This window comes from Oryctolagus cuniculus, chromosome 3 (assembly GCF_964237555.1).
Source record: "Oryctolagus cuniculus chromosome 3, mOryCun1.1, whole genome shotgun sequence".
NCBI classification, from domain to species: domain Eukaryota; kingdom Metazoa; phylum Chordata; class Mammalia; order Lagomorpha; family Leporidae; genus Oryctolagus; species Oryctolagus cuniculus.
Genome location: NC_091434.1, coordinates 87,682,792 through 87,710,576, shown reverse-complemented (window position 1 = coordinate 87,710,576; position 27,785 = coordinate 87,682,792). Strand labels below are relative to the sequence as shown.

The following is a 27,785-nucleotide window of genomic DNA, read 5'->3' as shown; positions in this document are numbered from 1 at the left end:
AGCAGAAAAGTAAAATGATACAATTAAAAATATGATTTTGATTTCTTTATACATAAAAATTATACTAGAACAACAATGAAAACAACAGGAGAACTGTCTATTGTAATGATGGACAAGAGATGTTGATAACCAGGACAAGGATGGTAGCAAAACAAACAGAGAGATGATGCTGTGGATTGAATCATATGCCCCCGTCTGTTTTCATATTTTGAGGCTTTAATAGCCCATAATGTCAAAAGACTTAGGTCCTCATTTCATAGCACTGAGGTCCTTGTAAGAGAAAGACGTAAGAGTTCCTTTCTTCTGACTGCCCTGTAAGGACATACTAAGACAGGGGAGGTCTACAGGCCACTGGCACCTTGATGTTGGACTTCCTGGGCTCCAGAATTGTGAGAAATAGATTTCTGTCATTTAAGACACCTCGTCTGTGGTATTTTGTTATAGTAGTTTGAGTAGACTAAAATGGATTGCGGATTATTTTACAGATAGCATTCTTAGGATTTATAGCAGATGTGTATGGATGATGAAATAATAAAATCAAGATGACATCCAATTTTGTTTTGTTTCCTTCTTACCTTCTTCTTTCTTCTTTCCTTTCTTCCTTTCATTATTTATTGATTTATTTTTGTCTTCACCACCTGGGATAGTGATGGCAGTATTTGTAGTATTTTATTGGTAATAAAAATACTGGAAGAAAATAAATCTTTTTGACAGGAAGGAATGAATTGACACTTCTGTTCTGAACATGTCTATTTGGATGTCTCTGAGATATGCAAGATTAGATGTCAAGGAGGTGTTTGGATACACAGTTCTGGATCCCAGAGGAGAGGTCTTGGCTAGGAAGGAAAATGTTGAAGTTGTCATCATGGAGATCATCTGTGAAGTAATAGGAATATGAGACCATATAGCTATTGTATAAACAGAGATGAAAAGTAAAATTTAGATAGAAATTTGGAGAGAAAATGGATAACAGTATAGTAAGAGGAAAAGAAGAAGAATCCACCAAAGGAGTCTACTACTAAAGAATGTACCAAGGCGAAACTGTGATTTTTCACCTTATTAGTATTTTTAATTGTTTTTTTTTTTTTTTTAATTTGACAGGTAGAGTTATAGACAGTGAGAGAGACAGAGAGAAAGGTCTTCCTTCTGTTGGTTCACTCCCCAAATGGCGGCTATAGCCGGCGCTGCGCCAATCCAAAGCCAGGAGCCAGCTGCTTCATCCTGGTCTCCCATGCGGGTGCAGGGGCCCAAGCACTTGGGCCATCCTCCACCGCACTCCCGGGCCACAGCAGAGAGCTGGACTGGAAGAGGAGCCACTGGGACTAGAACCTGGCACCCATAAGGGATGCCAGTGCGGCAGGCGGAGGATTAAGTGAGCCACGGCGCCAGCCCCTCACCTTATTAATATTGAAGGAGCTGCAGAAATAAAAAGAATTTCAAACTAGGTTTCAAAATGAATGAAAACTGAGAAAAGGAAACAATATGTTTCAGAAAATATGTTTATGTTAATTTTATGGTGAAGAGAAACACATATGAGACATGGATCATGTAATGAATTTTTATGTGTGTAATATAATTTGCATTTATTTATTTCTTAGCTATTTGAAAGATCAAAGATTTCAGAATACATTCTGTAAAGATAGACATAATCTAATAATAAGGGAAATGATTGATGTTTCAGGGTGACCACATTACTGACATCCTTAAGAAAGATGTAAAAGATGTGACCAATGCTGACATATAAGTATCAGGTAGTCTTTAGCAGGAAGAAGATCCACTAGCTACACTTTAATAGGAAGGAAAAAATGTCAAGATGTATACAATTACAATAAGGTTTATAGATTTCATGCTGAAAATGTGAGGGAGTTAGTAAACAAATGTTTTTATTAAGATTGAGTTGCCAGGATTTGGCCTAAGTTTTAGTCGCTTCTCATACAGTATTACTGTATTCTTCCCAATGGTTGTTCTACAATGATTATTCTTTTCCCTAGATTTGGCAATGTGGAGGCTCACTGGAGATTGTAACTTGCTCCCATGTTGGACATGTTTTTCGGAAGGCAACTCCATATACTTTTCCTGGTGGCACAGGCCATGTCATCAACAAGAACAATAGGAGACTGGCAGAAGTCTGGATGGATGAATTTAAAGATTTCTTCTATATCATATCTCCAGGTACACAAGCCTGATGCTGTTCTTCCTTTGTGTAGGAAAAAATTCAAAATTCAGTATTTTAAATATGTGTTTGGTTATTACTATTTTTGAATTGAATATTGTATATATACCAGAGTATAATAGAAAATCCAGTATGAGGATGTTGTACCACATAGTAAATTTTTATCTAAAATTAGAAATACTATTTCTAAAATGCCTAAATGTTCCATTTTCTTTATAATTCTTTAGATTTTCCCCAAGTGTCATATTACATGTTTCCAAAAACTAAAACAAGGGGAAAAATAAGAATACAGGATGAAAAAAATGTTACCTTCAAGATTTTAAATTCCAGAATAGGAGACAAAAGTAAAAATTAATTTAGCAATTATTGTACTTTATTGATAACATAATTTTAAGTGTTATAATTTGGATAGTTTTCATTTAGGCCTTATAGTCATTAGTGCCAATATTGCATTACCCAAAGAATAACAACAAAAATTCATGCCTACATCCTTTTTTCCTATTACCTTCCAAAAAACCAGATTCTGGTTGGCATGCTCTGATTTGTGAAGGTACTAATTTTAGATAATTAAAATTGCTCTTTTATGGACAAATACAAAGAGAAAGATCACAGTGAACTTTTTTCAAGTCACAGCATTATTGTACAGGGAAGAAAAATGAGGGCATTATTTATGGAATCTGTCATTAGAAGGGCTTTTTCACACATTTTCAAGCTTCTTCTCTGTCAAAGAGCTATTGCTGGGAATACTATTTCACAAGTAGATACATTTCTCAGCAGAGTAGAAATCCAGTCCAGATGTTCACAGAGTTGAGTTCAGCTAGAGCATGTAAAATTCGCAGCAAAGCAGTGACATTTATAAAACCTTTTCATTTTCGTTTGATAATGTCTTTTGAATTCAAATCATTACTTACAGAAATATATAAGCTCAAATATGAATAAGCGAGTAATGGAGGAAAGAAGTATGTTACGTGTGATTACATCCAACTTACATTCAGGAATATGAGTCATTGACAATAACTATATCCATATGTTATAGTTCTTGATGCATTTTGAATATTATTTGTGAAAAGTGATGTTAGTATGGAATTGAAGGGAAATGTCCTCTTTGTCCTCTGTAAGTTCAATGGAATGAACTGGAAATGAATGGATTAAATATGAGAAAAGGCAATCATATTTATTAGTGTGCAAAAGGAAAAAAAAATCACAGGAGTTTGACTACCCAGTAGCCAGCAAATTTAGTAATGAATATATTCCTTTTTCTACAGAGGAGGAGGAGAATGGGGGATGTCAGGGTATTTGTACATGATTTTTAGGGGGATTCAGTGAACTTTGATAACACAAAATGGACGAGGACAAAGTCTTTTGGATCCACAAAAGAAACAATGGATTCTCTTCCATTTTCCATGGGACTGAAATAGAAAACAGTGGTGTGTGGCAAAGTTCGTCCAGGTCTGTTGACTTCAGTCTTTCTTCCTTTGATTTGAGCTTAGTTATCAAAACATCAAGGAAGAGATCAGTAGTTTTTAAGGTCTTTAATTGCCTTTAGATTAAATTGCTCAGGATGCTGTATCGTACCACATATGTAGCAGGTGTGTTTTCTGAGCTTCCCCCCACCATTAGTCTTCTGTATAATTTTCCCCTGAATGAAAAAGGGAACTAAGTGAGAGAACCAATTCTCAAACTATAGTGAAATCACATGCTTTAAAGATTAAAGGGTGAAAAAAAATACCTGCTATCTGGAACTCATGATTTCATGTTGCTCTGCAGGGACTGTTTGTATTTCTTGAAAATTGTAGTTTTAATATTATAATAAATATCATTTGAAATGTTATTGTTCTTATAAAATGGGCTCATTGAAGTCCAGAAAGGTACTTTAGGAAACAGAAAAAAGACATTTTGGCACTATGCTAAAAATACCTAGAAATTTCCTAAGGGGCATTTATGTCTTTGAGACAGTCAGCATTGCTGTACAGGGTGAAATCTGCCTGCTATAGTGAGAGCAACGCGATGAAACCAAAAATATGAAACAATAAATTGCCTCTCAGTAGAAATGGAAGAATGGAAGTGGGCTAGAAACTAGAGCTGGATGCCTAAAAGCAAGTGTCGCCATAGGCAACTTTCAAATCATCCCAAAACAGATACAGTCGGCTGTGTTATAGAAGTCAGGAATCTGTCATTTTTATAATAAAAAAAGTCATTATTTATTTATGCTCTAGATTCTAGTGGTTTGTGTAGCAAAATCAAAACCATGGATTTCTTTGCTATTCCCTAGAATTTTTTATTTTCTCATTTTTCATAATCTTGGGATATGGTTGAATTTGTAGAGAGGAATTGTGTGTGTGTGTTACATACATTTATATCCACACTTGAAATTATATCCTTTACTATGAAATATATACACATGTACAATTATGAAAAACCCTAAGAAATTTATACTGAATTCTCTATAAGTTCCTTAACAATATGACTAATTGCTCTGGTACTGTTTTGATGAACTCCTGTGTTTCTATTACTTTGTATATCAAGTTTTGTGAGGAGATCACCACATTTTACAAATGGGTTTAAATCACTGAATTTATTCTTCACTCATACAGTTGGTCAAAATTCAGTCTTAATTTCTGAGCCTTTGTGAGTAAATTTTTGACAACTTTGCTGCCTTATAATATACTCTGTAATATATTACCTGCCTCCTTTATTGATTGGCTTCATGGATGCTTCTACTTCAGTCTTCAACTATCTGGCTTTTCTTTCTCTCTGGAATGTGTATTCTCTGAAGTCTTACACCTTGGTCGTCTCATCATTGCCCCTTATTCTATTGTTTTAACTTTTATACCTTGTCTCTATATCCAGAGTAGTTCAGGCAATTATGTTTTCAGTGCCCATCAACTTTCACATCACTTTTTAGTCCTTGAAAAAAAATTACTGAGAAATTAGAAGAATGAGTCAATTAATAAGGCAATGAATGAATTTTTAAGAGGGAGCCAGTTGTACAGACTTCATAAAGAAAGGAAGAACGGGAGATAGAAGGAGGAGGACAGGAGGGAAGGAGGGTAGGAAGCATCATATTCTTAGAATTATATTTATGAACTACATAGAATCTCTTAATGTTAACATCACATTAACATGAGAATTGATGAGAATTGTGTTGTAGTGCTTATCATGTATTTGCTGTGACCTTGAGGATCTAATGTATTAATACATTCTTTTTTAATTTTAATAAATATAAATTTTAAAAGTACAACTTTTGGATTATAGCGGTTTTCCCCCCATAACCACCCTCTCACCCACAAACCATCCCATTTCCTACTCCCTCTCCCATCCCATTCTTCATTAAGATTCATTTTTAATTATCTTTATATACAGATCAACTTAGTATATACTAAGTAAAGATTTCAACAGTTTGTACCCACACAGACACACAAAGTATAAAGTACTGTTTGAAGACTAGTTTTACCATTAATTCGCATAGCACAACACATTAAGGACAAAGATCCTACATGGGGAATAAGTGCACAGTGACTCCCATAATAAGAGTATCAAGTGTTAATAGGTTCTTTTAAAAAATACAATGAAAGAAAAGTTTTTTTTAAATGTTTTAGGAAAGTAGAGTTAAAAAATAAGTTTGTTTTGATACAAAAAATTTGAAACCATGCATAGTTATATTGTTAATTTTTATGTATTTTCTTTGATTGTCAAAAAGATCTTCGCATGACTTTCAAAAGTTTTTGTAACAAAGTAAACTTACCTTTGAATTCCATTTTCCATGAACTTTTTAAATGACCTCAAAAGACAGGCCAACTATGTTACACAATGCAATTGTCTAACAGAGCAGTAAAATTCCAAAGCCCTGAAAATTACTTCCATACTTGTTAATTGTTACTTTTCCCATGACACCCAGTTACTTCAATCTTAAAAATGGAATTAATCAGGCTGGTATGGTGTCATAGCAGGTAAAACCTCTTCCTGAGATACAGGTATCCCATATGGCCACTGGTTTGTGTTCTGGTGGCTCCACTTCCAATCCAGTTCCCTACTAATGGCCTGGGAAAAGCAGTAGAAGATGGCCCAAGTGTTTGGGCCCCTGCCTACCATATGGGAGACCTAGAAGAAGCTCCTGGCTCCTGGCTCCTGGCTTTGGCCTGGCCCAGCACTAGTCAGTTCAACCATTTGAGTAGTGAACTAGCATATGAAAGATCCTTCTCTGTGTCTCTCCCTATCTCTATATAACTATGACTTACAAATAAATAAATAATTTTAAAATAGAATTGATAAGTAGCTACATGTGTGAATTACTGTCATCTGACTTTTTCCACAAAGTTTATTTCATGTTCTGATTATCTTACCCTATGCCTGTTAGCCACTTGCCAGTGTTGGAGTTGGTGATGTCTAAGCATGTCTCCAAAATGGGTACATAAAAGAGAAATAGACTAGTGTTGAAGAATAGATCTGTGAAATTTATTTAGTTCAGTTTCAGGCTCTTTTTAAGGATGCAAATGGTATAGCATCTTCGATTTTTAAAGCCCTCTAGGCTCTTAAAGCCTGAGGCAGTTTTTACTAGTAATTGGGCTGCTTCAGCTTGAGCTGATCTGACTGTCCTAGCAAATCCTTTGAAATGAAATGATGTAAGCAGAAACTGCTCTTCTCAGAACACTCCATTATAAATGGTAACTGTTCTTTCTATTTGTCACAGGTAAAAAGCTTAAGAACCTTAGAATAGAGTGTAGTCATAACATTAACCATATATTTGAAATGCTGGATGCCCTATACATATTGATTTTTCTCCTTTAGAGAGGTAGATTTCTAAGTGTGTGTCAATAGACATGGTGATTAGAAGCAGCTGTCCTTATAGAATACCAGCTTCATTTTCTTCCTTTTTCTTAACGGACAAGAGTGTGCTCTTGTTTTGGGCACAAACAAATTGAAAACAAAATTTGAAGATTCCAGAAGCATACCTTTAAAGACATTTATTTATAACTGGGAAAATAGCTTATATTCTTTTGACATTGTTGGAGCAGTTTGACCTGTAATCCAAATAAACACAAACAACACATTCAGAAAAGAATCTTTGAGCTTATTTTGAAGGTTAACTCTCTATTTGTAAATCTTTTATTTAAATTGCTTTGAAAAAATCAGCTAATCAAAGGCAGCCTTTGTAGGTGCATTGTTGGATGAATATTAAAGTTTAAAACATATATTCATGTTGGTCTCCTAAGATGAGCATCTACAAAATATGTTTGTCAACGCGATAATTTTTTAAAAGATGCAATATTTAATAGTAATCACCCTTTGAGTATAGGACCTAATTTGTCCTACAAGTCATGAAATATTTTTCAGGCTGATTTCATAACTACAGGTTTTGCTGTTTCTAGCAAAATGTGCAACATCAGTAATTTTCAGTAATCTAACAATATTAGTATTTGGTTGGCATGACCTGAATTCTTCTCAGGAGAGTATAGCACTTCTGAAAGTACAATGCATTTGTACCTCTGAATTTTGAATTTTTATTATTTAATAAATTCTCTTCAGCAGCATTGATTATGATGTCATTGATTGAATACAGTGTGATAAGGAAGGAATTCTAAATAATTTTAATGTGCTACATTATAATAACACATAATTAATTCATCTGTGATGCCTTGAAAGCTGAATGTTGAAATAAGGATGATAGCCATATTCCCTGTGGTTGTTGTAGTGGATGAATAGCTGCTTGCTTTAACACTTGGATTTTCATTCTTTAAAGCAGTAGGCCAAGTTTTATTATTTATATTTTATTGGTGTTTTTATATATTTATTTTTGTAATGAAGATAATATCTTGCTTCTTTTTCCTTGTGGTTTTATGATGTTCCTTTTTGATGCTATTCCAGGTAGAAAGGGTTACAAGCATGTTTAAAGCATTGCCTTTGGTCTTTAAAGAATGACTGCCTACATCATCACATTTAATTAAATGAAAAGTAATGTTAAGTACTTAGTGCAGAAGGAATGCTTTATCAAGAATTAAAAGGAATTGTTATGGAAATTTCCTACATTCTTTGACATTTCTGCTTCTCACTCAACAGCCTTCAAAATCAAAGGAATCTCTAAGTTCTTCCTATTCTACCTGCTATTTTCTCTCAAATCCATTCTGTTAACCTCATTACAGTACTCATCCCCAGTCAGATAAGCTCCTAATCATCCTAATGGGGCTCCCTGCCTCAAAGCTTGCCTACTTCTCACCCATTCTCACAGTGATACCAGAGGACTTTGCTGAAGCTAAGTCTCCTTTGATCTCTTTGACTCCTAATGTTACTTTCATGACTTAGACAAAATCAAAGTCCCAAATGTGGCCAGCACAGCCCTTGACTAGCTTTCCAATCTTTCTTCCTATGGTTTCATCCCTCCTGATCCACATACTGGCCAGGGGGAACAGCTGCAGGGCCTCACACTCTCAGCATGCTCGCTCCTGCTTCTAGGTTTTCACCTATATCTGAAATAGTGTGTGAGTGTTTAATGAATGCTACCACCCATGCATAAAGGAGCATCCTTATTCACCCCTATTCATTATTTAGGTATCAGATTTAAAATAGTTTTCCAGGAACTCCAATGACTCCCTGTATTTTTACTATTGTTGAATTTATATATTTTCAAGGAATTTCCAACCACCAAAAACTATGTGAATAAAAAATGGTTTTTAAAGTTTCTTAAATCTACTTTTTAAAGTCCATTGAGCTAAAAATCCATTGTTTCTATTTTTATAACTCATGTCAGACTGAAATGACATATATATATGTGTATATATATATATATATGTATGCCAATTACCACTGTTATATATATTTCAAATCCTTTTCCTGTGTATTTGCATGCATGTACATATATATGTACATATACAAGAAAATACTAAAGTACTGCTTTGACTTCTTTCTTGTAACTTAATATGTCCTTCAGTGTTTTGCGTATAATTAATATAGAATTTTATTATTATACTTTGAACCAAAATTATATCATTATTGATAAGCAGTTAGGTAGGTTGCAGTTGTTCACTACTAGAAACAAATTATAGTAATGCTCTTATAATATCTTTGTAACCTAAGAGGATTTTTTGAGGGATATCCAAAGCATATGAATACATTTTAATTGATCAAAATGAAAACCAAATTAAATGTCACTATATATAACTAGCCTTTGACATATTATTTTCAAAGCAATGAAAAAAGTAGGCTTGCACATAGAAATAAAGTAAAAGAAGATGTTCAAGGATACTTTAAAAGCTAATCGGAACTAGAATTAAAAGACAAGTATTCTTTGGTGCCAATTTTTTTTAAATAGATGCATAGTTTTTTTTCCCCATAATACACATTTTCTTGGACTTTTGGAAAACCCAAATATTTTTCTAAAAGAAGGTTATTGCTTGGAAGGACTTGGACATTTGCACAGATTTAGAGGCTAATAAAGGGACAGTGTTAAATTCTAGGTCAGTAAGCTTTCCAGAAAGATAATGGATTGATTTGTAATGCCATGAACTTCATGTCTAGAAATCTTAAAAGACAGGCTAGATATTTGTCTTCTGGAGTTGCCCTAGTGAGAATTAAATAAGAGCTTAAATTTGATTTGTTACCAGATATTCTCTACTTTGAAATTTGCCATAATTGAGTCCTTTTTTTAAGAAGATTTATTTATTTATTTTGAATCTGAGAGTTACAGAGATAGAGGGAAAGACAGGGCCAGTGGTGGGTAGGGGGGTTGATCTTGCACCTGCTTGTTCAAAGCCAGGCCACAGCCAGGAGCCAGAAACTCCATTGGGTCTCCAATGTGAATGGCAAGTGCTCAAATAGTTGAGGCATTATCTGCTGCTTCCTAGTGGCATTAGCATGGAGCTAGATAGAAAGTGGGGTAGCCAGAATTCTAACCAGCATTCATATTTGATGCAGACCTCTCGAGCAGTGGCTTAACTCATTGGTCAATAACACCTGCCACACTTGGTCTCATTTTTATCTCCTCTGGTTGGCCGTCTTGTTTATCCTCTGGGTTCTGTGACAGATACACAGAATAGTCCAATATTGAATCCCTGAATTCCAAAAACCACCAAGTTTCATAATGTGATTACTCCATATAGGGAGGAATTTCAACAACAGATATAAAACAAGGCTAAAAAAAATTTGAATGCTAGAACAAGAAATAATATTTTAACATAAGTTCTATTGATATTTGGAGATATTTATGTTAATAAATTATTAATCATTAATCTGAAATTCAAATTTAATAGAAAATTATAATCTAGATTTGCTACATGTGGAAATTCTACATCTAGGTCAAAGTTCTCCCCTAGGAGTACCAATAATTTCTGCTAGCATTGGTATGAAAATTTGCTCAAACAGCTTCTTTTGGAAGAGACATAAGCTGAAATTTTGGTCTCTGCTTTCTGATAAGCCATTTTCTGCCTTTTATAACTAAGAAAGTTAAATTGCAGTTTAGTCTCATTATCTTAAACTCACCCTAGTGTCTAACAAAGCTTGCAAGAAGGAAGGACTTAAAAAGTGAAAAGCAATTTTTGGAAAATATTCTCTAACATATAAAAATCAGTATCAACTAATTCTTTGTACTTGGTTAAATTTTTAAGATGAAGAAAGCATATTTTACAGCCAAGTACTCCTTGGCTTGTCCATTGGGAGTCCCTAATGCCTTAAATTGTGATAGTTTGTATTGAGTCATTGCTAAAGGTCTCTGCTCTCGGAGGATAACTTGGAAACACTGGTGTTGATTTTTTTTAATAGGTCAAAATTGTATCAGCTATGGTCTCTGCTGGGGATTTGCAGTCCAATACAGGTTTGCACTGGAAGGAACTAAGACACTTTCCTCAATAAATCTCTTATGCTCAGTCCTTGGGCCCAACTCCATGTAGACTATAGACATAAAGTACCCTTTAATTTTCATGAGGATATTGAATCAGAGCACTTTTCAAATTCAGTGATGTATGATGAGAGCCTGTGCTGCTCTTCTGGTTTCCAGAACTTTGATAAATGACCTTAACCACCAATAACACATTAATACCACTTAAACTCTTACTACAGCAGTACAATTGGTATGTGATTTGTATTTTCAAACAAAGGTCACATGGAAGACAATGTAAGAGATATGCTGCTAACAATCCATTCCTCTATATTTTTAGGGTCCACCATCCCATTAAAATAAATGCCAAAGGTCTGTAAATTTGGTCAACTCATTCTGACAGAATTGCCCTTTCTAATTTCTCCTTTTTGGTTTTGGCTTCAAATATGATCAGCTGTCACACAAGATATAATCCTGTGCACTTTGATTTTCACTTTGTTAACCTCATTTTCCTACTTTATACATTTATATTCTTATTGTCTTATCAGACTTACATAAAGGCACAGCACGGAGGATTTTTATGATAAAAAAGCATTTGGGAGATAAAACAAAGTTTAAAGAATAACATGAAAATAAATATCATTGTACTTGACATGTGGTTCAAAACTAGGAATTGGGATAAGCATTTGGCACAGTGGTTAAGATTCCACCTCTGGTGCCTGCATCTCATATCAGAATGTCTGGCAGTGGGTAATGGCTACTGGCTTTGGCTTCGTCTAGTCCCATCAACTGCAGACATTTGAGGAGTAAACCAGAGGATAGAAAATTTGGTCTCTTCTCTATCTCCTTCTATCACTTTCCTTCTCTCTTATCTGTCTGTGTTTCTCTCTCTCTCTCTCTCTCTCTCTGCCTTTGAAATAAGTAAAATAAATAAAATTTAAAAGAAATAAAGCCACATACTTACTATACCTTGAAAGCAATATGTGAGGGTTATCTTCATTGCATCATCTTGACCATCCTGCTGCCAGAATTATGTACTGTCTTGAATATTTTGACAGACATTCAATTACTTTCTTTCTTTACTGGATTTATCACGCATACATTTATTTGCCTGCTTTTGATCTTGCATTAACTGTCATGATTTTGCATACATTCCTCTGAAATATCTCTTGCTCACCATTATGTTTTTGTTACACTGATTCATTTTCAATACTGTGTAGCCCCATGCTATAACTATATAACTGTATCATAATCTATTTATCTCTGCCACCAAGTATGGATATTTCTGTTGTCTCCAGATATCTGTTATTGCAAGGAATATTGCTGTGAAGATTCCTTTACATGTCTCCCAGTGCACAAGTTACAAGAAATTGTCTAGGGTTTGGTGCTGCCAGAGTGTGGTGCACAGAGCAATGGCATGAGCACCACCTAGACCTTGTTAAAAATGCTCCAGCCTGGGGCCAGAGCTATGGCGTGGTGGGTTAAACCGCACCTGCAGTGCCAGACTCCCATATGGGTGCTGGTCAAGTCCCAGCTGCTCCCCTTTCCATCCAGCCTCTCGCTAATGCACCTTGGAAAGCAGCTCAAGATGACCCAAGTGCTTTGGCCACTGCACTCATGAAAAACTCCAGCTCTTGCAGCCATTTGTGGAGTGAGCCATTGGATAGTTGATATCTCTCTCTCTCTCTCTCTCTCTCTCTCTCTCTTTCTGTGTGTGTCCCTCCCTCTGCAGCTCTGCCTTTCAAATAAATAAATAAATCTTAAAAAAAAAAAGTTCTGCCCTAATCTACCATGTCAAAATCTGCGTTTCAACATACACCTGCACGGCTATTGAATTTTGAAAAGCACTGGTCTATGGTATATACTCATTGGGTATATTGGTGAACAAGTTTGACTTCACAACCTAAATTACAGAATTTCAGGGACAGTTTTTGTGGCATATTTTTTTGTGGTATAACATAGGCATACTTTTTTGAAGTAGCTGCCTGTGAAGCTGGCATCCCATATTTGGCTCTGGTTCAAGTCATGGCTACTCGACTTCTGATCCAACTCCCTGTTAATGGTCTGAGAAAAGCAGCAGAAGATGGCTAAAGTACTTGGGCCTCTGCTACCCACATGGGAGACCTGGAAGAAACTTGTGGCTCCTGGCTTCAATCAGACCTGACTAGGTTGAAGGCTCCAACCTTCAACCCGACCTAGTGCTGGCTGTTGCAGTCATCTGGTGAGTGAGCCAGCAGATAGAAGATCCATCTCAATCTCTCTCTCTCTCTCTCTCTCTCCCTCCCTCCCTCCTTTACTCCCTTCCTCTCTCTCTCCCTCCCTAACTCTGATGTTCAAGTAAAATAAATAAATCTTAAAAAAATTATAGAATTTCTCTATCGTTATTGTGCCTTTTTTTTATTACTACCTATAAAACTCTCCTTGCTCAAGAATGTAACTCAATCATGCCTGTGTCAGGCTCTCAAGTAGTGTAACATGAGAATGTAAAATTGATCTGATTCTTATATTTTCCTACCAGTGCTGCACCTAAGTGCAGTTGATGGTTACATATCAGTCTTCTAAGTAGCCATGTTGTTAATGAAGTTGAAATCAACTAATTTTTGGCCATCAATAATTCTTTCTCTCTTAAAAGCTTATTCATAGTTTTATTTGTTTTTATTTTTATTAATTTTCAACTATTCATCATATATTTTGTATACTGCTTCTTTTCGGGCTATAGCTGTTTAAAGCATTTCTACCCAGATTGTGGCTTGTGCGTCTGTTTTCTTTACGACTTTCTTAATTAACTGAAGCTGTTATTTTGAATACAGTATAATTCATCAACGTTTTAAATGATGTTTTAGTGTGTTTTGCTAATTTCGTTTCTCTGGACATTTAGTGCTCCCCAACTTTTTGAAACACAGGTCATAGTGAAGTTCTCACTTATGAAACTACCACCCTATTCACATCAAAGCCATGAATTCCCAGTGGGAGATAAATACACCACAGAAAATAAATATTAAAGGTACCTGATAAATCATCTATAAAGAACTGTTTCATAGTTTGAAAATGAATTTCTATTTTTAAAATAATATTTTTCATAATTATTTTTATTTACTTGAGACAGAGAACACCCATCTGCTGGTTCATACCTGAATGCCCACAATGGTCAGGGCTAGACCAAGGCCACATCCAGGAGCCAGGAACTCAATCCAGATCTCTCATGTTGGTGGTAGGAAGCCAATTACTTGAACCATCACTGCTGCTTCCAAGGGTCTGCATGGTCAGGAAACTAGAGTCAGAAAGTGGAGCCAGAATTGGAATCCAGGCACTCTGATGGGGACACAGATGTCTAACCTGGCATCTTACCTGCTAGGCTATATGGTGGACCCTGATAGTATTCTTGTTGGAACCCAAATTGTCTAGAATGATCACAAATGATCACACCAACAGGTGAAGGAGCTTCTTTACAACACACCTACCTCCTACGTCTCTTCTACTTGTTGTCCCTGAAACGGAGATATGACCAGAACACAAATATGTCTTCTGGCTAAATGAAATGATTATCCTATATGCAACCTTACCAACAATTGTGGCCTGCGTTTCCCTTTCTCAGAGCCATGGAAATGACAAGACATCCGTTGAAATTAGGCAAATTTATGAATTAGATGAGCTCAAGACAAAAGACAAATTTTAGAAAGTCACTGATTTTCTTATGACACCAGAAGTAGATGAGTAGAAAGTAAAAAATTATTTTTGAAAATAGTGGAAGCTAGATGTAGTTCATTAGTTGTGACAAAGTTACTGATAGGAGATGCTAGTAGAGTGAGGGGTACATGAGAACTCATAGTGCTACCTCACAGTTAGATTTTATACATTTAAAACTACTAAAATAAAATGTACAAAATAGAAATTGACATACAGAGAGAGAGAGAGAGAGAGGTATTTGAATGTTTTCTTGTTTCAATACAAAAAGCACATATTTATGTGCTGTATGTCTTGGTAGCTTCCCTATGCATCCATCACATATCATTCTCGTAATTTGTTCCAAAAAAAATTAAACTCTCTTCTCTCAGTATTCTGTGAAATTACTCAAACCTTGGTTTTAAAATGTGACCTTGCTTTGGAAGGACCTATTATGAGTCTGCCTTTCCCAACACAAGGATGTTGTAACAGCCTGTAGTTTCCTTTTTGTGCTGTCAGGGCCTCCCTAGCTCTGTACCTGCAACTCAGTTGGACCTTGGGAAACATTGATTTTTTAAAAGGAGGGTTTTAACTTTTTCTCTAGACCCTGTAGAATGTATCAAGCTTTGAACAAGAGAAGGAATGAGGGAGGCATGAATTCATGGCAGAAAATTAACATGTTTGGAAAAAGAAAAGCACATGACCTTATTTCTCAGAAACTATGGTAGTATTGGAAGACTATTAAGCTGCCTCATTTCAGTACTGATCAAATTAGGATTTTTCACTTATTGGAGTGCTGCTTTCCATTGACATGAGTACATTTAGATAAGGGACATAGGAAAAAGTTAAGTACTTTAACAAAACACCATTATGGAGACTGGTCCTAGGAATATGTTGTTAAGTTTTCTATCCTTGGTGTTTTGGCTGTGCATGGACTCAGCTATAAAACAGAATACTTGCATGTGGGAGAAGAATGGATTTTATTTGTACAGAAAACAGAAAACCCCCAGTCTCTGAAAACAAGAAGGAACAAATTTGGTCCAATAGAAAAGGAATGCAATGCTTTTGAAATGATGACATTATTTTAGATATTCATGTAGGGCTAGGGAGCTGAATGTCCTGAACTGGAAGAAAACTAGGTAGTTTTGTTCATTTGGAAATAAATTTAAGTTGTGATGAAGTCTCCATCAATGATTTTTTTTGCTGTAAAAACTTGAATCCATTCATTTTTTATCTTCCTTCAGCAAATGTGGAGCAAAAAACTCATACCCCAATCCTCCTTAATATTACCACATGAGCTTGAAAAAAGGCAAAGCAATAGGCAAGTGTTTTACAGTTGGAGAGTGAGACATGGAATGGAAAATGTACAGTAGAACACACGGGAAGCCTTCTGACAATAGCTTTAGGTGGTCAAAGAAGTCTTCTGGAGAAAAGTGACTTCTTTTTTTTTTAAGATTTATTTTATTTATTTGAAAGACAAAGAGGTAGAGTTACAGGGAGAGGGAGAGACAGAGAGAGAGGTCTTCCATCCACTGGTTTACTCCCCAGATGGCCGCAATGGCCAGAGCTGCACCAATCCAAAGCTAGAAGCCAGGAGCTCCTGCCGGTGTCTGCCATGTGGGTCCAGGGGCCCAAGGACTTGGACCATCTTCTACTGCTATCCCAGGCCATAGAAGAGAGCTGGATCAGAAGAGGAGCAGCCAGGACTAGAACCGGTGCCCATATGGGATGCTGGCACCTCGAGCCAGGGCTTTAACCCACTGTGCCACAGCACTGGCCCCAGTGAAATGACTACTCAGCAGAAGTTGGCTATGGAAGAGGAAGACTATAAGGAAAATCTTGTTTTATCTGGAGGAAGAATCTGAGCTGATGAAAGTGCATGAAGTTGGCCAGCAGCCAAAAGTGATCAATTAAAAGCACTGGAAGAGTTAAGCAGAAATGTGGAACTTATCTCAAAGGGTAGTGGGGTACCCTGACATATGTGGAAAGTGAATCACTATAGATGTTATAGTAGATTTGCAGTGGGGAGCAGACTAGAAGTTGCAAGATGTGTTTTTCTAAACCAAGTACAGAATGTTGATGGCCTAAATCTGTATAGTAGTGAGAATGGAGAAATAGAAACAAAGTTCAATAATATTTTGCAGTAGAAACAACAAAATGTAGTGATTGCTGGAAGTTTGCTGTTAAGAGAAAGAAGAAATTATATATGATGGCAAAGTTTCTGAGGCAAATGAATGGCTGTATGATTACTGCTTTTCTCCGAAATGAGAACCACACAAAAAAGTTTTAGTACAGTGACCTTAGAACCACACAATAAGGACTGGGAACACACATCAATTATTTGGCACTGCTTGCTGTGTCATATTTACAACTTAAATTTCTCTGGTACTGAGAATGCTTCCAGTTCCAATCCAGTGTAAAGGTTGTTTATTGATTTCTTGGACATCAGTGAATTATCTTGGTAGACGTTATGTGAATCTGTAATGAACTTATGATGTGTAGAATGCTGTTGTACCCTATAATTTTTCAAAAGGCAGACAGAGAAATTTTTTCAAGCAAATAGAGAAATATAGTTTCAAGCATTTTTTGAGATTAGATTGAAGAATTGTATGTCTAATATTAGTGGATTGAAAAAGGCATCTCATTCTGTATTATGGCCAGGGAAAACTTGTGAGGATCTTCCAGAATTTTATTTATAAGGAGATAGAATGTAATCTTTAAATAGCCTAAGCAAGAGAAAAGAAATGTCCATGAGGAAACATAACAATGAGAGATCAAAAACAATATAAATGCCTGGCCATGTGATTGACAGCTCCCACATAATGAACTCAGCTGTCTGTGAAGCTTTGCAAGTTACTGCAATTGTAGAAACAGGCCTCTCTGGTGTTATCTTTCATGATTAGTATCCCAGCAAAGATACTAGGTGGTTTGCATTTGTCAAAACAAAAGACTAGTGTCAGACACAGCATCAGCTGTAAGTTGCAGATTTGATAGGAGAACACAATCACTTTTCCTATAATTGGGAACAACATTCATTATTTTAATTCATCTAACAGGAAGGATAAGCTGTTAATTGCATTTATAATATCATAAGCCACTCATTTATAACTATTATTACTCATTGCTCAATACTGATATTTGAAAATTTTTTTTGACAGGCAGAGTTAGACACACAGAGAGAGAGAGAGACAGAGACAGAAACAGACAGAAAGGTTTTCCTTCCGTTGGTTCTCCCACCAAATGGCCACTACGGCCGGCCGGCGCGCTGCGCTGATCCAAAGCCAGGAGCCAGGTGCTTCTCCTGGTCTCCCATGCAGGTGCAGGGCCCAAGAACCTGGGCCATCCTCCACTGCACTCCCGGGCCACAGCAGAGAGCTGGACTGGAAGAGGGGCAACCGGGACAGAATCCAGCGCCCTAACCGGGACTAAAACCCGGGGTGCCTACGCCACAGGCGGAGGATTAGCCTAGTGAGCCGCGGCGCCAGCCTGAAATATTTTTCAGTATTTCCTTTGTAGTTTAATAGAAGCATAAAGAACTAGTGTAATAGAAGTATAAGAAATTCATTGCTGTCTCAAGTGAATTTAAAATTAATATAATATGAAATAGTCAGTGAAAGTATGACAGTGTAATAGGAGATACTGCTGCACAATTGAAGATTTGCAAATTTCTTTGTTATAATTAATGATTTGTTCAACAAATAACAAATGTTAAGCGTCACTATTTCAAACCTATTAATATAATTGAATTTTTTACTTTCAAAGAATGAAGTTTTTAGATAAAGAAGACATACATTGTCATTAATATAGGATTGGAACAACTGGTAAAGGAATTATGTTGTGTACTTAACAACTGAATTATTATTAATAATAATTTATAAGCTCTTTGTCATAAAAGATTACATGTCTATAATAAAAATAGAAATTATTTTTAAAGACTTATTTATTTGAAAGGCTGAGTAACAGGGAGAGAATAAGACAGATCATCCATCTGCTGGTTCACTGCTTAAATGGCCACGAACACCAGTGGGGTCTCTCACGTGGGTGGCAGTGGCCAAAGAACATGGGCCATATTCCACTGCCTTCCATCATGCACTAGAAGGCAGCTGGATCAGAAGCATAGCAGCCCGGAATCCAACCACTGCTCCCATATGGGATGCATGTGTCACAGGTGACAGCGTACACTACTGTGCCAAAATTCTGGCCCCAGAAATGATTTTCTAAGTCAGTGAGAACCAATTATATCTCTAATGCTAGTGATAATCATTCTGGCAAGATTGTTTATATATTCTCCTAATCTCAGAGAGAAAGGGAAAAAAAAGAAAGAAAAATATTTAACTTAATACATATTGAATATCTTCCCAAATTATATTTATATTTCATTAATTATAACTTCGTGAAATTCTATTGTATGGATTAATTAAAATTATTTATAAACCTTAATATATGATTTACAACATAACAATGAATGATTTTGGAATTAATTTTTTGTCCATTCTTATTATAAGTCACCAGATTTTAAACTGCTGAAATAAGTTGTAATGATATTAAAAAGAAGCAAGTTTCATCTTGATTTGACATATTCCTTCTTCACTTCTAAATTTATATAGTTTGGCATAAATTCATTAACTACTTTGCACTTTAATTAGTTAAATACCTTTACAGATTCAAAGATGAATGATATATAGGCTATAAGAGAACATGTATCTATGAGAATGAATGAAAATATATAATAAGAATACCAAATTTCTGAATAGCATGTGTTGGAGAAGGAAGTGAGTGACACTTGCATATAGAATAACCTAGCACACCTAGAAGTCTTAATCGATTAAGTGAGCTACTGCTATGATTGGGCTTCAAAGAACATACTGAGATGCAGTTGAAGTGATTTATGGTAGAAGTATTTTCTTTTTTATATATATATTTTTTTGACAGGCAGAGTGGACAGTGAGAGAGAGACAGAGAGAAAGGTCTTCCTTTGCCATTGGTTCACCCTCCAATGGCCGCCACAGCTGGCGCGCTGCGGCCGGCGCACCACGCTGATCCAATGGCAGAAGCCAGGTGCTTCTCCTGGTCTCCCATGGGGTGCAGGGCCCAAGCACTTGGGCCATCCTCCACTGCACGCACTCCCTGGCCACAGCAGAGAGCTGGCCTGGAAGAGGGGCAACCTGGACAGAATCCGGCGCCCTGACCGGGACTAGAACCCCGTGTGCCGGCGCCACAAGGCAGAGGACTAGCCTATTGAGCCAGAGGCGCCAGTTGGTAGAGGTATTTTAAATAAGAGATGTTTGTAAAGACAAAGAGCCAGAGACTTAACAGTATTCTTTTTAAGGTGGTCCTAGCTTAACCAACTCCAAGACCATGAGAAAAATCAGAGAACCTTTCCGATCCATGCTATTAGAGGCTGTACATCAGTGATGGCTGAGGGACTTAAATCAAGTATATTCTTGTCTTTGAACTCATTTATGAGACCGTTGGAATCAACTGAAATTTCAAATCATCAACTGGGTTGATTTTACTTACTGAAGTTTTCATATGAAGTATAAAAAGGAATGAAAAGTTACTGTGGAGGTGAAGCATATTTTAATGTGCACTTGAATTTAAAGAAAAAGTTTAGAATTGAGTTTCAAATTAAGAGCTCCTAGACAATTCTTTTTATGCAAACAATAAAACCGAAAGTCTTTTTGAGCATAATTATAAATGAGTTTAAGAATGATGAAATTTATTTTCTGATTAAAATCTCATAATAGTAATTGCAATTTGGTACTCAGTTATTTAAATGTTTAATATCCCAATGCTTATTACTAGGGAAATCTATAGTGAAATCATTTCTCGCTAACTTAGCTCACTCCTGGAGTGGGACTTATTTGCCACTAGGACCCTTTGTGTATGAATCTGTTTAATGCCCTGGAAAAAGAGTCCTCAAAATTGCTCAGAAATTTAAAGTTCTTTTCTGGTCCAATGTTCTGAACAATATCTAAGCAGCAATCATTGTAACTAGAGTAAGTTTTCAAATATGCCATCTATAATTATTAGGGAATTAATATATAAATTTTAGGTATTTAAATTATATTTTTATTTAAAAATTGTGCCCCTATTAAGAGATCTGTGATAAGCCTGGTTGTCTCTGGTGGAATGTCAGTAAGTTTTCCAAGTTATAGCCAAAGTTTAAGTTAAATGCTACTATATTAAAAGGAAAAAATAAAACATGTTAATATTTGTGCAATATTAATAGACATTGCAATAACATGCCAGAAAAATTTGAATATAATTTTACTGAATACAAAGTAATATATGTTATCTGTAGAAACATTTTTTTAAAGTTCCTGTAATAGATAATTGCTTTGTGAGTAAATTATAAAGAGGCAGAAAGAGGAATTAAGTGGGGCTTTTACTTGTTTTTCTGATACTTTACTTTTTTTTTTTTTTTTTTAACATTCAGAGAGAGGTAGAGAGAAAGAGAGAGAGAGAGAGAGGTCTTCCATCTGCTGGTTCACTCCCCAGATGGCCACAAAGGCCGGAGCTGTGCCAATCTGAAACCAGGAGCCAGGAGCTTCAGGCCAGTGCTTTAACCCGCTGTGCCACAGCACCAGCCCTCTGATACATTAATTTTAAGAAAGAAATATCTGGGGCCGGCGCTGTGGCTCACTTGGTTACTCCTCTGCCTGTGGTGCTGGCATCCCATATGGGTGCCGGGTTCTAGACCCGGTCGCTCCTCTTCCAGTCCAGCTCTCTGCTGTGGCCCGGGAAGGCAGTGGAGGATGCCCAAGTGCTTGGGCGCCTGCAACCACTTGGGAGACAGGAGGAAGCACCTGGCTCCTGGCTTCGGATTGGCGCAGCACCGGCTGTAGTGGCCATTTGGGGGGTGAACCAACAGAAGGAAGACCTTTCTCTCTGTCTCTCTCTCTCTCTCACTGTCTAACTCTATCTGTCAAATAAAAAAAAGAAAGAAAGAAATATCTGCAGCTAGTATGATAAATACAGTTGACCATTTCACTTTTAGATTGTGGATTTTTTATATTTCTATTTTTGAAATGTTTTAAGATTGAAAAGAGGAGCTGTCACTGTTGTACAATGGGTTAAACCACCACCTGTGACACTGAGGTCCTATATGGGTGCAAGTTTGTGTCCTGGCTGCTCTACTTCCAATATACCTGAGAATACTAATGTGCCTAGGAAGTCAGCAGTAGATGGCCCACTGCAAAGGCCCTGTACCCACTGGGGAGACCTGAATAAAATCCTGGCTCCTGGCCTCAGCCTGGATAAACACTGGGTATTGCGGCCATTTGTGGAATAAACCAGTGCATGGAAGATCTCTCTCTTTCTGTCTGTCTCACCTTCTGTCTTTTAAATCTTTCAAACAAATGAATCAATCATAAAAATAAAAGACCTGGAAACTCACCATAGAAGGATCTTGTGAAGCATTTTAGTGCTTACCCTTCCATCCAATGTTGCGTGAATATCCAAACGTGCATTTTTGTGAATATGGAACTACAAGTTTTAAGTATTTTTCTGTGAACAATGTTGCACACTTTACATCTAATACATATTGAAATATATCATTTTTAAAGTATTTATTTCAAAGGCAAAGCAGCTGAGAGAGAGGAAGAAACACACACACACACACACACAGACACACAAACCTGGTTCACCCACACATGGATACAGGAGTCAAGTCTGGGCAAGACTGAAGCCAGGAGCCAGGAACTCCATCCTGCCCTCCAATATAGGTGGCAAGGGCCCAAGTACTTGGTCATCTTCCACTGCCTTCCAATAAATATTATCAGGAAATTGGATTGGAAGCAAAGTAACAAGGACTCGAACTGGCACTCCAAATTTGAGATGCCAGCATTGCAAGTAGTAGCTTCTACCATGTGCACCAATATCAGCCCTAAAATATGTTATTTTCAACACCATGTTAGCTACTTTTTGCTAGAAGTTGAGTAAAATTTTGCTGTATATGTTTGAGTATGACTAAAATGTTCTGTGGAAAGTGTGTACCAACTTATACTCTGTTAAAAATCTTTACCTACTTCACTGTTGGAAAGTTTCTTTTTGTTTCATATAAGATCATTACTTTCTTCTAGATGTGGATTCAAATCAATTTGCCAACAAACTGAATTAGAAGCATTTTCAAATGAGTTGAGTTTAAGACTACTTAGGATTTGTTTTAATCATGTGTGGTAATGTAGGCAAAGAAATGTTTGTAATTAAGGAAAACAATTGCTGTAGTCACAGATTCTTAGAAATCAGAGGTGTGGGGCACCACACAGCACCATACGGGGAAGCAGCACAGAGTCAGTCAGAGGAAAGAGAGGGACAATGCAGGCTAGAGCCTCTCTGTTATCAATTTTGCAGAAAGGAATGGTAAGGCAGGTTGAACAGGTTTTAGATTGGCTAATTTAAGCCATACCAGAAGACTTAGGGGCATACGGGCCAGCCCTATTTGTCTGGGTCTGGGCCCTGGGTAAATTAGAACAAGTGCATTGGGTCCTAGATTTAGGGTGACCCTAGGAGAAGATAGGTGGAAATATGGACTCTGATTGACTTACACTTGAAATGCATGCTTCTGTGTAAGTTTTTTGCTACTCCTAGGAGTCAGCTAGCACAGGGTGAGCAAGGCCTCCGTCTCTCAAAATAGCAGAACACAAAAAATTTTAAACATTAGTGCAAAGTAACATTAAATGTGATATTTTTAAAAATGAGCAGAGCTGCATCATACACTTGCGAAAGAAAAGAACTGGACCAAAGATAAAATCCGTTGATGGATCTACCTATCTGTCTATTTATTTATATTTATTTATTTTAAAAGGAGAGTATGGCAAGATAGGAAGAGACATCTTCTGTCTGCTGGTTCACTCCCCAAACAGCTGCAACAGTCTAGCCTAGGCCAGGCTGAAGCAAGGAGCTAGAAATTCCATGCTGGTCTCCCACATGCGTGGCAGCAGCCCAAGTACTTGGGGCATCTTCTGCTGCTTTCCAGGGTACATTTGCAGGGAGGTGGGTCAGAAGAGCAGCTGGGAGTTGAACCAGTGTTCTGATAGAGGGTACAGGCAGCATAGATAGCAGCTTAAACCTACTGTGCCACAATGCTGGCTCCCTATGTAACTATGTATGTATGAATCAAACCTTTACTGATTGTCTGCCACGTTTTATGTGTTCAGTCAAGGAAAAAAACCCGACACAGAATCTGCTTTCATTTAAGTTACTCTCTGAACCCTATTTTCATATACATTGAACTATAGACTTCTCGTGTATTTTATTCATCCAAAAGAAAATGTTACAAAATTAAGCAAAACTAACATGTAGTTGGTACCTCTTTCAATATCTGTCTTCTGTACAGGATGGCTTCCCCAAGCTTTCATAGCCTTGCTTGAGAGAATTGATCAGAAATAATCTTTTTGTATAATTGATTGATCGTAATCGGCAGTAATTTTGTAAAAGTGATGAATGCTACGCAGTGACTCCATAAAATAGGAGGTGTTTGTTTCGACTAGAGTACTTCAGGATTCATGATGATCTGTTAATAAGTCAATACTTGTGTGGGACAAAGTTTATACTTGAGTCATTGTACAATCATTATTTGAAATGAAATTGCTGGAGATTTTATTCCTTACAGGCATTCTTACAGAAATATGTTTAGAAATAGTTAAATAAATATGATTCATATTTGTTAGATTTCAGAGAGTTTTATGACTAAATTATTTTCAGTTTACATAAAGAAATGAATATTTATTTTACTGACAATGGATATTGAATATACTTTGTCAATTACTGATACAAATTCTGATTTCAAAGGAATCATTTCAGCCCCTTTTGTAGCAAAACCTTGATTTTGATAATCAGTTTCCAGAAGCTTCTCTTACTATGTGCACCAGAATTTCTTGGATTGATATTTTCCAGCGCCTAGAAGGGATTTTTCTTTATGTTCAAACTACCAGAGGTTTACTGGAAGATGAAATACACTCTCATTTGCAATAGATGCACTGTCAGTATATATTTCATGTTTGCTTTCTTAACAGGGGTATTATTCAAGTTTATTAGATTATATACAAACTGATTTTATTTAGTTCAGAATTCAAAAGTTTAATTTTTATTAAAAATTTTGACACATAAGCATTGTATATATTTGAAGGGTACTTTGTGATGTTTTGATACATGTGTCTATTATATAAGTCCAAATAAGAGTAAATATATCTCCTGAAACATTTATCATTTCTTCATAGTGAAAAACATTCAGAATCCATTTTTCTAAGATTTGAAAGAAAAATATCTGGTGCACTGTCATAATCTATTGTCATCCTATCATGTATTGGAATACCAAAATTTATTTCTATTTAACTATAACTTAGTACCCACTAATTGTTCTTTTCCACATTCCCCAACCTACATGCCCTAGCTTCTGATAACCATCATTATCTCTCCCTTCTTATAGATTAAAAACCTCTCTCTTATTTCAATATTCTGAATGATAGACATTGAAAAAACTGGAACATTGTATATTACTTTGAAATAATACGGTCTGCTGAGATTTTCTACGAAAGCAAGAACAGTGTTGTCTCATTCCTATTACCCAGGTCTTAGAAGATCTCCATTGCTCAGACTTTCCAAGTTAGGTAAAATACTACTCTTCCTTCGTCCACCATCTTCTACATGCATTTCCCCAAATCTTCATCCCTTCTCCACCCTACTCATTTACATCATTTACATATATCCTGCAAATGCACTGCACAAAATTTGTTTGGCTTTTAATAACAGCACACTGAGTTTTCTTGACCAGCAAAATTTAATAAAATGTTCTTTTTATTCATTTTTTCAGATTACTACTGTTGTCATCTAATGAAATATATTCATGTTCAGGGTAAAAAGGAATGTTGTTTTCAAGACTTCCCTTTCCTCTTCTATAACTGGAGAAAAAAAAATCACAACATCAACTCAAATTTAGATTCAAAGTGAATCCTTCATTAAATTCATATTACAGAGTCCATAGAACAAAAATAATTATGTGAGTTATAATTAAGTTTATTGCTTATTCTAAAATTATTGATAGTAGTGGGCATTTGGTGTAGTGGATAAGATACCAGTTAAGACATTTATATCCCATATTAGCGTATCTGGGTGTAATTTCCAGCTCTGTACCCAATTCCAGCTGTCTGTTAACATGCACCCTGAGAGGCATCAGGTGATGGCTCTAGTAGTGGATTCCTGCCAGCCCCATGGGAGACACACACTGATTTCTCAGCTCCAGACTTCTGCCTAGACTCAGCCTTGACCTCTGATGTCATTTGGGGAATGTAGCTGTAGATGGGAGATCATGTTATATATATATGTCTGTCCATCTCTCCCTCTCTCTCTGTCTCTCCTTCCCTCTACATTTCTTTGCCTCTCAAATAATAAATAAGAAGATAAAGTGTTCAGAAATATATATAGTTATAAGTATTTGTGAAAATTTCATATTAAACGGGCCGGCGCCGCGGCTCACTAGGCTAATCCTCCACCTAGCGGCACCGGCACACCGGGTTCTAGTCCCAGTCGGGGCGCCGGATTCTGTCCCGGTTGCCCCTCTTCCAGGCCAGCTCTCTGCTGTGGCCAGGGAGTGCAGTGGAGGATGGCCCAGGTGCTTGGGCCCTGTACCCCATGGGAGACCAGGAAAAGCACCTGGCTCCTGGCTCCTGCCATCGGATCAGCGCGGTGCGCCGGCCACAGCGCGCCAGCCGCGGCGGCCATTGGAGGGTGAACCAACGGCAAAGGAAGACCTTTCTCTCTGTCTCTCTCTCTCACTGTCCACTCTGCCTGTCAAAAAAAAAAATTAAAAAAAAAATTTCATATTAAACGTAAGTAAAAGCTCACAGAATAGCCTAAAAATTTAGCATATCTATGTTCACAATGGTATGAAGTTAGTCATAGATATCTTTATGTTGTCATACATATGTGTATGAGAGAATGTGTTTGATATATGCATATATATAATGTGAATATATTCAAGTACATAAAATGGTTTATCTTATTTTACTCATATACATAAAAATGCAATTCATAAACTTTAGAATTTAACCATGATTACACAGGCATAAAGTGACATTCAGGGCTAGAACTCAACATTTGTACATTTGTGTCTCTTTTCTTCTTTTTTTTTTTTTTTTTTTTTTGGACAGGCAGAGTTAGACAGTGAGAGGGAGACAGAGAGAAAGGTCTTCCTTCCACTGGTTCACCCCCAAAATGGCCACTATGGCCGGCGCGCTGCACCTATCCAAAGTCAGGAGCCAGGTGCTTCCTCCTGGTCTCCCATGGGGTGCAGGGCCCAAGCACTTGAGCCATCCTCCACTGCCTTCCCGGGCCAGAGCAGAGAGCTGGACTGGAAGAGAAGCAACCGGGACAGAACCAGCACCCCAATCAGAACTAGAACCCAGAGTACCAGCGCCGCAGGCGTAGGATTAGCCTAGTGAGCCGCGTGTCTCTTTTCTTCTTTATAACAGAAGATACAAAGAGAATCTAAATAAATACCACTCACAATTCCAATAACAAGAGAGGTTAAATTATTTGATAGATATACTTTAAATTCCTACTGTACAGGTAAAATTCTTTATTATTAGAGAGCTCAACACTGAGAAAATAGATAAAAATCTATTTTTGAAGATGACATTCAGATGTGCATATTAAATATTAAAAATGTGCAATGTATGTCCAGTGGTGACAATGTGTTAGGAATAATAAAGCAAAAAAGTTCTGGGAGTGTAGATGTGGGATATACTGTAAATAAATTGATAATCAGGATACACCTTGTTGAGAAAGTAAAGTTTGAGCAAAAGCCTGTGTTACAAGCAAAAGGACAAGTACTGCAGACAGAAGTGAGGATGTCAGACTGGAAGAACAGCAAACAGAACACATTGTCTTCAGCAAAGTGGGCCGTAGGAAGAGTTGTGGAAGATGAGGTCAAGCATGTTGGGGAGAGAAAGTAGAGAAAACCAGGGATATAGATGGCTGATAGAGGTCCTTGTGGGGACCCAGAGGGGACTCTGGCATTTTCATTTCCTTCAAAAGAAACTGAGAGCTCTCAGAGGGCTTTGAACACAGGAGTGACATGTTCTAACTTAAATTATAATAGGTTATTCATAATCTTATATAGAAGGTAGAATGTAGATCATC

At 36.8% G+C, this 27,785-nt stretch overlaps 1 protein-coding gene across 6 annotated transcripts in view; it reads left to right on the top strand.

Annotated features, from left to right (window-relative positions):
* The window catches only part of GALNT13 (polypeptide N-acetylgalactosaminyltransferase 13), a 540,250-nt gene that overhangs the window by 397,363 nt on the left and 115,102 nt on the right, over positions 1-27,785 (top strand). For all 6 annotated transcript variants that reach the window (XM_008258589.4, XM_070070869.1, XM_070070868.1 and 3 more), the window contains one exon: positions 1,992-2,172. In XM_008258589.4, coding sequence (XP_008256811.1) covers positions 1,992-2,172 — 181 coding nt within the window. The remainder of the gene's footprint in view (positions 1-1,991; positions 2,173-27,785) is intronic.